Source organism: Pelophylax lessonae, assembly GCF_965119305.1.
Source record: "Pelophylax lessonae genome assembly, chromosome: 1".
NCBI lineage: Eukaryota > Metazoa > Chordata > Amphibia > Anura > Ranidae > Pelophylax > Pelophylax lessonae.
In genome coordinates this window covers 784,971,719-784,986,434 of record NC_138768.1, presented here as the reverse complement: position 1 = coordinate 784,986,434, position 14,716 = coordinate 784,971,719, and the positions used below count along the sequence as shown (strand labels likewise).

The 14,716-nt window shown below is 42.2% G+C and overlaps 1 protein-coding gene across 10 annotated transcripts in view; it reads right to left on the bottom strand.

The window, feature by feature from the left end:
• Positions 1-14,716, bottom strand: part of PROM1 (prominin 1) — a 295,046-nt gene that overhangs the window by 84,247 nt on the left and 196,083 nt on the right. For all 10 annotated transcript variants that reach the window (XR_014224835.1, XR_014224836.1, XR_014224837.1 and 7 more), the window contains one exon: positions 8,363-8,522. Coding sequence is in view for 4 of the 10 variants with exons in the window: in XM_082243084.1 (XP_082099210.1) it covers positions 8,363-8,522 (160 nt within the window). In the remaining 6 variants the exon portion in view is untranslated. The remainder of the gene's footprint in view (positions 1-8,362; positions 8,523-14,716) is intronic.

The following is a 14,716-nucleotide window of genomic DNA, read 5'->3' as shown; positions in this document are numbered from 1 at the left end:
CCCTGGGGGCACTCATGTGGGCTCACTCCAGAGTCCCGCTTCTGCGTCCATTGACTCCGCCTCCCATGTCACAGGATTTGATTGACAGTAGCGGGAGCCAATGGCTCCTGCTGCTATCAATCTGTCCAATCAGGAGAGAGACAGTGACTGGAGCCGCTGCACTCGTGAACATAGCTGAGCTCAGGTAATAAAAGGGGGGTGGGGTCTAGGGAGAAGCTGCAGCACAGAAGGTTTTTCACCTTCATGCATAGAATGCATGAAGGTCAAAACCTTAAGGCTTTAGAACCATTAACATAGATACCCAAAGCAGTTTGCATTAATGGGGAGTGACTTTGATGCAATGCGGAAACTGCATAGAATTTGCCACAAATTCTACACTGCATCAGTGTGAATCTTCTTTCAATGTCACCCAAATTGGTCTTTGGGTGTTAATTGTGCCCATGAAACCTATACCAAAAAAATTCATCCAGATGAAATAAACACCCACAACACTAGGCAGCCTAGAAGTCTTGCAGAGATTTCACATCCAAAAAAAACCGTAATCAGTGACATTGGCATAAGGGGCTTGATAGCTGCTGGTAATCCAGGACTGATTCATTTTGATATGTGTCAGACGGTCCACTGAGTGTGTGGACAGATGCGTTCTATTATTATGCGTTCTATTATCAGTAACAAAACTTCCAGCAGCACTGAATGCCCGTTCGGAAAGCATGCTGAATGTAGGGCAATCCCAGGCTCTCCATCTCTGTTTTCCCCCTAGATAATCATCCACCATATGATGCAGATGCTCCCGATGGGATGTGGAAGCTGAGAGCCCTGGGGGGCGAGGACTAAATTGTGAAAAGCATCACTTAGGTGGCCCCCCTTCTCCACTGCTCCTCTCTTGACCAACAGAAGCCTCAAAACTACGCTTTCCACTACACTGTAACCTACCAGAGTCAGAAAAAGCATTAGATAAACTCCTCTTTAAAGTGCCCTCAAGAGATATCATCTTCTGCACCCTCTGTGGGGATGGAATTAGTTCTGAAACTTTCCCCTTGTAGCGGTGGTCAAGGAGGGTCGTAAACCAATAGTGATCCTTCTCCTTGATGCCACGTATTCTTGGGTCCTTTTGCAGTCTTTGAAGCATGAGGGAGCCCATGCACCACAAGTTTGCATGAGAAGCAGACTTCTAGTGGGCACTGAGTGGCTATGGACTCTTCTGGCCTGCTTTAGCAGATCTTCCAACCCTGGGTACCTATTTAGCAAATTCTGCACCACCAAATTAAGGACATGTGCCAGGCATACTGTATGTCAACTTTCCCTGTCTAAGGGCGGACAGAAGGTTTGTGCCATTATCTCACACCACCATTCTTGGCTCTAGCTGGCATGGCATGAACCACCTCTGGGCCTGCCCCTGCAGAGCTGCAAGAATCTCTTCTACGGTGTGGTTCCTGTCCCCTAGACATACCAACTGAAGTACTGCATGGCACATTTTAGCCTGACTCATTGAATAGCTCCTTGAACGCAAAGGGGGTACTTGTGGTTTGTAGGATAATTCAGCAGAAGAGGGCATGGAGGAGGAGGAGCGGGTAGAGCTGACAAATCTCATGTTATCACCACTAGCTGTTTGGAGAAGTGGTGGCACAGTAAGCTTCAGCACTGAGCCCTGTCCTGCATCCTTCTGAATTGCAAGCAGAGTTACCCAGTGTGCTGTAAACAAAATATAGCATCCATGACCATGCTTGCTGGACCACGTGTCAGCAGTAACGTGGACTTTGAGGCTGACTGCCTTGCCCAACGATGCCACAACATTGCCTTCCATGTGATGGTACGAGCTGGAATGGCCTTACATGAAAAGAAATCATGACTGGGAACCTGCCATTGTGGTACAGCACATTCTGCAAATTCACAGAGGGGACAAAATCCACCAGAAGGAAAGGCAGGTGTTGTAAAGCCAGCAGCTTGGACAAGCTTGCATTTAGACGCTGGGCATGTGTGTGGCAGTGACTGTATTTTTTATTTTTTTTGCTGCAGCAGAGGGGCAGAGGAATTTGCCAGCCATAGTCTACAGCTGATGGTGTGCTACTGGCAGATGTTCTGCAAGGACCTGGGACACCCTGCGCTATACCATCATCCCTGTCAGTAGAGGCTGCTGAGAGGTCATGAGGTAAAGCGAGGTGGACTGAGGTGAGTAAGGAGGAGGCAGCTGCAGTGGACTGCGCACTAGCCTCTGCTTGGGCAACGGATGATGAGGATGGTTTTGTAAGCAATTCCACCACTTCCTCTGCATGCTGTGGGTGGATAGCACGGCAACATCACTAAACAGAGGAAATGATGCCCTGCCTGAGGACTGACCACGTCCACTTTTGCCTGTGGACACATACGCTGCTGGCCCCCTTACAGTGCCATGGGAACATCTGCCTCTCCTTGTTGGCCTCCCAGACAAGATGGGGGGTGCTTATTAACAAAATGCAATAATGATGTGGAAATGTGTACGTAGATTCACTTTAATCAATTGAAAGTGGTGTACTTTAACCTGAGTACTCACTACACAGACACACTCCACCAAAACACTACAATATACTGCAGTAAAAATGCACTAGCGCACAGAGATATACTACGTTAAACGTGCACTAACGCACAGAAATATACTGCACTAGATTTGCAATAACACACATAAATATACTGCGCTAAACGTGCACTAACGCACAGAAATATACTGCATTAAACGTGCAGTAATGCACTGAAATATACTGTGTTAAACGTGCTCTAACGCACTGAAATATACTACATTATATGGCATGCAACGCACTGAAATATACTGCGTTAAACGCGCAGTAACGCACAGAAATATACTGTGTTAAACGTGTAATAACCCACAGAAATGTACTGCATTAAACGGCATGTAATGCACTGAAATATACTGCGGTTAAATGTGCACTAACGCACAGAAATATACTGCGTTAAATGGCATGTAATGCACTGAAGTATACTGTGGTAAACGTGCACTAGCGTACTGAAATATACTGCATTAAACAGCATGTAGAGCACTGAAATATACTGCGTTAAACATGCAGTAACACACAGAAAATGGGATTTTTGACTTACCGTAAAATCAATTTCTCTGATGTTCATGGATGGACACAGCTTCTGACCTTCATTACCATTGGGTTATACTGCCCCCTACAGGAGTAAGGCAGAAAAAGAATCTGGCTACGCCTATGGGCAGTCCCAGGGGGTATACTCCCTCTCCCTGCTATAGGTACTCAGTTTTGTTACAAGCAGTGTCAGAAGAATTACAACTCCACAGAGGGGTGGGTGCTGTGTCCGTAAATGAACATCAGAGAAATGGATTTTACGGTAAATCAAAAATCCCATTTTCACTTTCATTCTCTAACGGACACAGCTCCTGATCTTCAAATACATTGGGACGTCCCAAAGCAGTGTTAAACATGAGGGGTGAGAACAGCAAAAAAATTCCCCAGGCTAAACAGTAGCCAACCAGGCAACAGGAGCTCAACTAAAACAACTGGAGCCTGTCTGGAAAAAACAATACACCCTCAAAGAGGATAAAGACCTCTAAACAGCAGCCTGCAAAACCATGCGGCCAAAAGAAGCATCCGCAGATGCCAACACATCCACTTTATAGAACTTTGTGAAAGTGTGCACCGACGGCCAGGTAGCTGCCTTGCAAACTCGCATCACTGCCGCCTGATGACAGAAGGCCCAGGAGGCACTGAGCGCCTGAGTAGAGTGTGCCTTGACAGGGAAAAGAGGAACCTGACCCTTGATGGAATAGGCATGAATCACCGTCTGTCTGATCCATCTGTAAATGGTTGTAGAGAAAGCGGACAACCCTTTCTGAGGCCCATCCATGAGCACAAATAGTGAGTCTGACTTCCTAGGCATGCAATGCAATTTCCTTCGGATGTTTTGGCCTGGGATACAGGGATGGCAACACAATGTCTTCATTCAAATGAAAATCAGAGACAACCTTTGGGAGGAATGACGAACAGGGGCGAAGAACCACCTTATCTCTGTGAATCATCAAATCAGGTGAACGACATGATAACGCCGCCAATTTCGACACCCTGCACGCAGAGGTGATAGCCACCAAAAATGCTACCTTCTGAGACAGCGTAAGCACGGGAATCTCCCAAGGGTTCTCAAAATGAGGCTTCTGGAGGACAGAAAGCACCAAATTGAGGTCCCAAGGTGGCAATGGAGACTGCACTGGAGGAACCAAATGTCGGACACCCTGAAGAAAGGTACACACCAGGGACTGTGTGGCCAAGGGTCATTGGAAGAAGACTGCCAAGGCCAACACCTGGCCCTTGATGGTACTCAAGGCCAGTTTCTGTTCAACCCCCCATTGAAGGAAGGTCAAACCCTGAGCCACCGAGAAGAAGTGAGGATGAACTCCAATAGACTCACACCACGCAATGTACATCTTCCACGTACAGTGGTAGATCTTCCTAAAAGTATATTTTCTAGCTTTTAAGAGCATTGGAATCACTTCAGATAAACCTCTATCCATCAGCACCAGGCGTTCAACAGCCAAGCCATTAATGCCAGTGACTGTAAAGCAGGATGGAAGATTGGCCCTTGGGACAGCAGATACTCCATGAGAGGAAGCTTCCATAGAACGTCGGTGACCAGCCACACCAGATAGGCATACCAAGCCCAGCAAGGCCAGTCCAGAGTAACTAAGATGAATCAAATGATACTGACCCCACGGGGCCACCAGCGCCTCTGTGGCATCTGCCAGAGGATCCCGTGACTGAGCCACAAACCTCTGCACCTTTCTGTTGAGCCGAGACACCAACAGATCCACCTCGGGGATGACCCACAGGAGACACAACTGATGAAACACCTCCGGATGAAGGCACCACTCCCCTTGGTCCAACACCTGCTGACTGAGGTAATCTGCCTGCCAGATTTCCACCCCAGGAATGTATACTATGGAGAGGGGTGGAACAAACATTCTTCCCACCTTAAATTTTCCGGCTATCTCCCAAGCTGCCAGGACACTTTTTGTGCCCCCTTTGTGGTTGACAGAAGCCACGGCCATGGCATTGTCCGATTGAATGCAAACTGGACATCCCTGAAGATGACCTGTCCAATGGTCCAGGCACAATCTGATCGCTCTGAGTTCCAAGATTTTGATCGGTAGTCTGGACTGTTTCAGTGTCCAGATCCCCTGAGCAGAATTCTTGGCGAGAATGCTTCCGCAGCCGGACAGGCTGGCATCTGTAGTGACCACTGTCCAGTACAAGGGGAGGAAGGATTTGCCCAGCCGAAGTGCCAGAGAATGAAGCCACCATATCAGGGACTCCTTTGTTCCCCACCTCGAAAATAGACACCATCAGGCCCAGCACCCGCATGCAAGTCCGGAGGGATGACCATCTGCTGGACAGCAGGAGACGAATTGCAGCTTGAAATTTCTGGAGTTTGTTCAGATGAACGAGCACTCTGGCTAAGGCTGAGTCCAGAGTCAGGCCCAGATAGTCCAGCTTTGTGGGCAGAACCAGAGCAGGCTTCTGACAATTCAGAATCCAGCCGAACTCCCTCAGAGTTCATATGGTGATTTGCAGGTTTTCCACCAGAGCAGTAGATGACTCTGCTCACAGAAGAAGGTTGTCCAAGTAGCCCAGTACCACAATCCACCATTGGCGTAACAACGCTAGCACCGGGGCTAACACTTTTTTGAAGACCCAAGGAGCAGAAGGGAAACCAAAGGGTAACGCCACAAACTGATAATGCTCCTCTCTCACTTTTTGCTAGCCCATTGCCCAAAAACTACCTCCACCCAGGACAAAAAGGACCCCAAGACCCGCCGTCAGTGCATCGATGGATAGTTGGAACCCGGAGGGCCCCGCAGCCTCAGAGAGGGAGTTAGGTGGGGATATGTGCTCCAAAGACTCCATGAGTCACCAGGGGAACCCACAAAAAGTGTAAAACACTGCAAAGAGACAACCCCCACTGTGCTGGCAGCACCCCCCTGTCACCAGGCACAAGCACTAAGCAATCCTCAGCAGAGAGGGAGAGACCCCCACCAGACTCACCGCGATCAGGAAGTGAAAGGAAAGGCCTCATGACAGGCATAGGCAGGATGGGGGGGCCCTGGCAGGAGCCCCCACCAGGGACAACCCCCCTGCCCAGCCGATCGTCCAGTCACAGGCGGCCCCCCCCTGGACCCAATCGCCAGCACCCCCACCCCCACCCTAGGAGGTGGACCAGACCACCCACACAGCCCCAGCATAAGTGGAGGGGGGGTATGGAGACAGATGAAAAGGGGGGTGCCTAACGGGAAGGAGGGAAACCCGGGGGTCCGACTGTCCCAAGGATGGGCCCCTCACCCGCAGACCCCCACAACCACAGCCCAAGGTTGTCGGGAAGAGGTCCTTGTCCCCTTCAACACCCTCCCCATGTTGAGGGCAAGCAGCCTGGTATGGTTCAGGAGGGGGGCTGCTCGCTCTCTCCCCCCTTATCCTAGCCTGCCAGGCTGCATGCTCGGATAAGGGTCTGGTATGGATTTTGGGGGGGCCCCACACTGTTTTTTTATTTTTATTTTGGCATGTTTTTCTATTTGTATTGTTGGGAGCTGACATTTTTTTCCTTTAGAAATGTCAGTATTGCTGCAGCAAGATCCATACATCGTACAAATGAGCCACTTTGCAGGCACATTAAGGGAACCCCCCAGGAACAATATTTACAGGAATTTTTCATTTTTATTGTTTCATTTTAAGCATTGTTAAAATCAATGCTCCTGTAAAAAATAATTTTTACAAAATAATTTTTGCATTGATGCATGTCCCATAAGGCATCCTAGGTCCCCATGTTCTGGTGCAAACCAAACAGGAGGGTGTTCGGCCCATCACTACCCACCACTATGTAACATATGGGATACAGTAAATCTCTAATAATATCATACACGCTTGGGCTCAAACCTTATCATTCAGCCTCGTAAACCTGCCATTTTACATCAATCTGTTCAGTCAGACTGACAGGAATTTGAAGTATTTGTGAAATAATTTGCATATACAGGTATATGCCCCAGTGTGAGAGATTTATGAAATCACATTCCAGTAATGATCACATGAAATATTAAAATATGAGGAATGTTACACAGTTCTCTGTTAGATGCAGACAGAGTATTTTGATAAAGGTAATTCACACATAGATTTTCACACTATTCTAGAAAAAAAATATTTTAAGTGTTAATGCAGTCTCAGCTAACTAACAAATTCCATTTACTCTGTTTAAGATGGATTTGCTGGACATTGCTTTATGACCAACAATTGTTTCTTTGTATTAGAACAATTTTAGAGGTTTCCAACCAATAAATGTTTTCCTAAATATTGGTATCCCGAGAACATACCAACTCTCACATATTTAATCACTGTAAATGCTTTCAAATTCATAAATAATTCTATAGGCAGTAACAGATTTTAATAAATTTAATTTCTTAAAAGTGTAAACTAAACAAAGAAAATGTATTTGTCAATTTGTGGATGTGTTAATAAATGTCCTCCCCTTGCAGAACCAACAGCTAATGCCTGCAATCCTTCTCATGCTGAAGAAACGTTACTAAACATTTTCCTCTTTGAGAAGCAGCAGTTGATGTTTTGCTTGGCTGTTGGATCTTAATCTAGATGATCGTAAACCAATCAGAGTGGGCTCTAATCATGTGATCATCACTAGGTCATCTTTGATATAGTGGAAAGCCCCACTGAAAGAAATGAAAGCCTTCATCCTGTAAAAAAGCATTGCCACATTCAGGCTACCATCTATTTAATAGTATAACGTTGCACTATTAAAAAATATGTTCAATAAAAAAAATGTTTTTTTTTGTTGTTTGTTTTTTACATTTTTGTGCATTTGTCATTCTATAATTAAAACAGAGCAGATTTTTTTTTATTTATTTTTTTTTAAATAAAAGCATGTTTTCTTGGTTATGTTAACCAACACATGCTAAGAGGCTGCTCAAATTTGGCCTAGGCACCTAGGCATCAATAACCTTCAGTCGCAAAATAATTTAAGGAAGCTGCCATTACAGAACTCTCCTTTTAAAATGTTACTTTTCTGGCCATCATTCTGATTCTTTGACTTCAGTACAGTATGAATTGTTGATCTGCAGCAAATGTAGAGATAAGGAGTTCTTACACTTTTCTGATACTCATTTACAGCATGCTTGTTCTAGAGTAGGGACTCAAAATGACTGAAGTCAGACACAGCCAGGCATCTAGCATTTTCAAAAGAAGGCCTGCAATGACAGCCCCTGCACTTTCCTGATGACAGAACCACTTTAAGCTAACTATACATGCTGATTGTACAACCTCCTAAAGCTTTAGGACTATATCTGTAGAATTGGTGATACCTGTAAAAGTCGTACTGTTCAACTACAGGGTAGTACTCCCGCACTAGCATCTCACTCTGTGTTAGGTATGATGTCAAGTTTGATATGACATGAAGAATTGGGATCATTTTTGAAAAATGTGTGATATTTACTCCAATGGAATCCAAGACGTTCTTAACATCTAAAAGAAAAATAGACACAGTTACTCTCACTAGTATTATAGTTATTATTATTGGCAAATTGAGATTATGGGTGGCTAAGAACTACATTTCCCATGAGTGTTTTATGGATTATGGGTGAAATACATACTTATTAAACAAGACAGTGCAAAAACAATGAGGATTACAGTGACCTACAACAATTAGCCAGAAACTGGTTTCTGTATTTGGCTAAAAAGTGTTTGCTGATGCCTCGCTTCTGTAGGTTAATGAACTTTCATTATCTCATTTCAGTTTGCAACTGCTTATTGACGAAGATGGATAGTACTAGGGTGGGAGCCTTTTTGTTGCTCAGCTTTAGTTTTTAGTATTCGTGTTTATTGCTTTCTGTAACTCCATTGGAAAGATACTTTTTTTTCCCTGTGGCATTAGGATGGGTAAAGAGGGAAATGGGTTTCACAGGATAGGAAGCCTTTAAAACCTTGATGAGGTTCTGCTCTAATCGTTTCCCACTGTACTAAAAATAATCTTGGATTCTGTATTTTTTTTACCCTTTTGGACAGATTTTCCAAAATTTTCTGTCCTTATAAACCCCTGTGCCCAGGAAAGGCAGGAAAGGAGGTAAGGGGAAAACAAACCCTAACAGAGATTTACCCTTCCCTGGGATTTAAAGGGCAAAACCACCCAGAACTGATATTTCAATGCATGAGGGAGGCATCCAACCAGAACCGAAATATTAGTTCTTACACAATTCAATAAAATGATGTGATGAAAAAAGGAAGAACAAGCCACAGAGTGAAACATGAACACCACAAAACACACATGACACAAACTCAAATGATGTTTGATGGATCTTTGGCCATACAGTCAGAGTTATCTTTCAAGATTGAATATTTCATGAAATGTTTTTTTTCTCTGTCAGTTTTGACTTCAAGCTTTGGAATTTAAGGCATTTTTTATACTTTTGCCCCTGGGTCCTATTTCCAAGTAAGAACATTCATATTCTATCTGTGATGTTGAGACTTGAAAGAGACTTGTTTTATAAGAAATAGCTGTGTTTTATAATTTAATCTTTGACCCAGATCCTTGTAGGATAGTTTGCATAGTACACTCCTCTAACATACATGAACAAATTGGAATATCACAATAATGTATGTATTTAGAGGCTGATAAATTGTTATAATTATGGAAATTACTAAATTGAATTCAAATGAAAAAAAAAAATATATAATTCCTTTTTTTTTTCAAAATAACATTATTGGTGGCCACAATGCTATCTCTCTCCATTAAAAGTGAAAATAATGACCTAAATATCATGAACTGTTAACATTTCTCATAGATTTTTGTCCTCTGCACCAGTATTGGAGCTTAAGGAACAGTAAACTAAGACATTTTTGGCAAATAGATACATTAAAGTTATCAATACTACAACTCAAAATTTACCTAAAAATTAATTAAAAAGTGTATGTAAATAATTTTCTCTTATTTTGATCCCTTTTGATCTAGCATACATACCATTGAAAGCATGTTGCTAAATCTTTAAGTGAGTGACCGTTGTCACCCTCAGCCAGGAAGTGTATTACAGGCAGGAAAAAAATAAAGGAAAAAAGCCTGACAAAAGAGAACTAAAGCAGAGACCACATCTAAGTACTGGAAGCTGAAATATATTAAATTTTGCATGCTTTGGTTTAGATATGCCCAATAAATATAATGTTTTAATTCAGTGAAATTCCACTACTGCACACCAGAAACAGAAATTTGTTTGCTTCAGCTTGTGAGGAAATGCCACAATACACCTGTTTGGCAAGGCTGCTTCTTTTGCACGCAATAACAAAAAACAGATTAAAGAAAGCTCTGACTTTACGGTAAAAGAAACATGTTGGCTCCTCTGGAACAGTATCATCTTGAAGAACTTACAAGGAATAGCTGAGATATTAATCCAAAAACAGGTCCAAAAAGATTTTGTTAGTAATGGAAAACAAAGCATGGCATTAGTATTTTTACTCTTAACATAGTATTTGCACAGAAAGATTCTAGAACATTTCAGTGTCTATCCTTCATTTAATTTGCACATTTCTTTTTACATTTTTTTATTAAAGGGGGACTCAAGCCTGGTAGAAGATGATGGTGGTGAGGGTGGTTTCCTCCATGAATTTGAACATCCATCAGGACCTGACCTATATTGTCCATGGCTGTAAATCTACATTTATCTTGTAACTACAGACTACATGTATAAAAAAAAGTCACTATCATTTTAAAAAGAGTGTATGGTGTAACTACATTTTAGATATTCACTTAAAAGAGCTTGATTGATTGGTGTGTGTTGCTGTTTTAAAAAGTCTTGTTTCTATATATTTTATGGCAAAAGAGGCTCTGTAGGTATCTTCTGCCATCAAAATGATTTGCTTTCTGCTAACAATTATTTTCTAATTGTACACCAATTGCCATGCATGTGCAGTGTACAATCCACAGCCGGGACTTGGAGTGATGATACTCCCCTGTGCAAACACAAAAGTTACATCATCTGTGACCAACCAAAGCAGACTCTGGACCTAGAAGAACACTGGGAGAAGATAGCTGCAGCAGAATTTCAATCACTAGAAGAGACCACATTAAGGCCAGGATCACACCAAGATAATATGTGTTACCTTAACGGAAAAGTGTGATCCTGCTCTTAGACCTAAGTCTACAAGAGCTCTGGGGGTCCTGCTTTGCTACAGTTAAACCTTAATAAATGGGAAAATTGATCTGTTCTGCTGGTGGATACTTCAATGATGCACTGGTGTGGTTGGGCAGAAAAGAGACCCTACCTAAAAGAGAACTCAAAAGAAATAATATATGTCATTTTTTTTTTTTTTTTTTGGGAGGGGGAGATGAGGGATAGGAGTGTAACTTTTCCTTTTGGCTGCACTAATTTATTTCAAGATTCAAAAAGTCCAACAAAAATGTGTCAAACTGGAATTTTCCAGCAGCAATGAGGCCAGAGACAACAGGCAGCTTCATTACAGAGAGAAGAAGGTCAGACTAGGCTTCCAAAGCTTGGACTGGGAGTACTATTAACGAGTTATAGGGAATGCATTATGTTTTTTTTAACACAGCTTGTTTAATTTATTATGATCAGAACCAAAAAAAGGAATTAAGAAAAATGTTTTCGATCTTTCTCAATCAGGCAAATATGAAAATTTGCATATAATTATTATATGGCTATTGTGAAAGATAGTGTAAATAACACTTATGAAATTGCACACAGGATAGACAATTTGTAATCAATAGAATAAATCTAATAACAATATAAAATAATAAATGATGTGTAATAAATTTAGAGCGACCTGTCCAAAAGCAAATAGCTTAAATGTATAAAAGAAAAAAGGTAGATCGCGCTCATAAATAGTAACAAAATAAATTGTAGTATACACATGCAAAGTGAAAGTTTTGCCCAAAGAAAGTTCTATAAAAGTTAATTTAAACTTCGCCTTGATAGACATAAGAAAAACAGCCACCCGTGTCTGTGGAATAAGACTCTCCATCACCGAACTCTGCATGCACATTCCACTTACCAGAAGATATTGACCCTCATTACAGGTAGTCAAAAAAGCTGTGGATCAAGGATAAATGCGCTGTCCCGATGAATGAGATTTCCAGTTAAACTGCCATGAATCGGGGTTACCAGTTTATTATATAGGTATCCGGGTAGTGTAAGTATGGGGGAGAAGAACGCCTCTTATGCTAAAGTATTTCAAAAACCCCTGATGACGTCGGACGCACACTGACAAAACACGTCGGAACTGGGATACGCATCTACGTCACTTCTGGCTTTTGGAGCACAGGTGGAATGCAGAACAGCGTCCCCTGCTTGGAAGGAGCTCCGATCCTGCTGAACGTTGCTTTATTAAACTAAGTCACTATTATCTTTTAATAAATGGTTTTGTTTACATTCCTTGTAATAGTAATAAAAATTATAATTTTTTTTTAAAACTGTGTAAAAATAAAAAATAATAAATAAAATAAATAGGAAAAAAAAAAAATGAAAGCGCCCTGTCCCCGTTAGCTCGCGCGCAGAAGTGAACACATACTGAAGCCCCGCCCACATATGTAAATGGTGTTCAAACCACACATGTGTGTTATCGCCGCGATCGTTAGAGCGAGAACAATCATTTGAGCCCTAGACCTCCTCTGTAACTCTAAGCTGGTAACCTGTAGAAATTTTTAAAATGTAATCTATGGCGATTTTTAAGTACCAAAGTTTGTCGCCATTCTGCGAGCCTGCGCAATTTTGAAGCATGACATGTTGGGTATCTATTTACTCGGCATAACATTATCTTTCACATTATGGAAAAAAGATTGGGCTAACTTTTTCTTATTTTTTTAATTAAAAAAAATATATTTTTTCCCAAAAAAATGTTTGGAAGACCGCTGCGCAAATACGGTGTGATGAAAAATATCTCTGCTAAAAAATATATTATGTTTGGGGGTTCCAAGTAGTTTTCTAGCAAAAAAAAAATGATTTTAGCTTGTAAACCCCAAGTGTCAAAACAGGCCTGGTCTTAAAGTGTTTAAACTGGTAACCCCGATTTATGGCAGTTTAAGTGGAAATCTCATTAATTAGGACACCGCATTTAACCTTGATCCACAGCTTTTTTGACTACCTGTAATGGGGGTCAATATCTTCTGGTAAGTGAATGTTTAAATGAACTTTTATAGAACTTTCTTTGGGCGCAAATTTCACTTTGCATGTGTATACTACAATTTATTTTGTTACTACTTATGAGCGCGGTCTACCTTTTTTCTTTTATATATTATAGGGCTATACTGAGCCAACTTTATCTCATGTTTTGTAAAAAGACTGGTATCCACAAAGTTTAATAGCTCCAACTTAAATGTACACATCAGTTCGAGAAGTGACTTGAACTTTATTATAAGGCTCTATCCAACATTTCAATCAGACAAAACCAGCTTCATGATAGGCAGTGTCTGATGTGCTCTATATTTAACCCCTTCCACCCGACAGCCTCCTGGTTCTTTAAGAGTTCTAAAAGCCGGGAGGCAGAGGCGGGTATTTGGGTCATGTGACCACTGTGACTGGCTGTCACAACAGTCATATGACTGGAAAACTCCCAATCACAAGTATGCATTGGGAGCTTACTGATCCCCACCAGCTACCATGCTGGGGGTGTTCAGGGAGCTCTCTGTTTACACAGGTCCGCGTATCTGCAAGCACTCTGCGTTAAGACTCACTAGGCACAGAGGCCACATATATGCGTACTGTCGGTACCAAGGGGACGCCAAAGTAACTCATGGTGGGCTGTGAATCATTTGTCATGTTTTAAACGAGTAGTATGGCCAAAGTTTTTTTTGGCTATGCTTCGTTTATGGGTCACAGGAGTGCACTTACTTTTGCTCTTCTGTGACCCAAAACCAGCCAACAGTGGGCTACTGCCTGCTGTCAGCTCATTCCACACCATAGTGTTGGAATCCAACCAGCTGCCTGATTGAAAACTGCCTCTGGCTCGCAGCGCGTGGTCAAAGCCAGCTGTGGCTGCTCCTCGCCCGGAGTACCAGTAAGTGCTGAAGGGGGAGAGTGGAGAGCAATGGATGACAGTCTCCCTTCTGAGCAGACCGAGAACTGAGCAATCAGTGATCATGTGAGACAGCGTGGGACCGATGCTGCTGCATAGAGGTGAGCATAAAGGTTTATTGATTTAGAAATCCCAAACTTCTCCTTTAAATGCTAGTTTGTAAAACAGTTAGCTTGGAGTTCATTCTTAATAAACAATATAGTACATATGTTAAAATATAAGTGCATGTTTTCTAAACATTTTAAAATGTCCCATTATCCTATATTTTTTTTTACTTCTTCCTTTCCTTTTTTTAACCCCAAACTTGTAACAGTAGGCAAACAAAAATCTGCTCTCATTGCCTGTTCAGATCAATCAGATGAAACATCCCAGATATAAACTGTAAATGCTATTACTGTAATTTACCACAATGTCAGCAACCACTAATTAGTGGGGAGGAAACTTACATTTCAGAACTTGATTTACAACTTTGTGATTGTGGCTTTTGGCAGTGTGTACAGCAGTTATCTATAATCTGCTTTATAACACTTGGCAGAATATTAGTTTTGATGGCTGATAAATGTGCTGCATGCTGTTATTACAAGCCCGTGCAATAGACTTCTGGTGAGTCTTACATAAAGTCTAAGTCCTGGTTCACACTG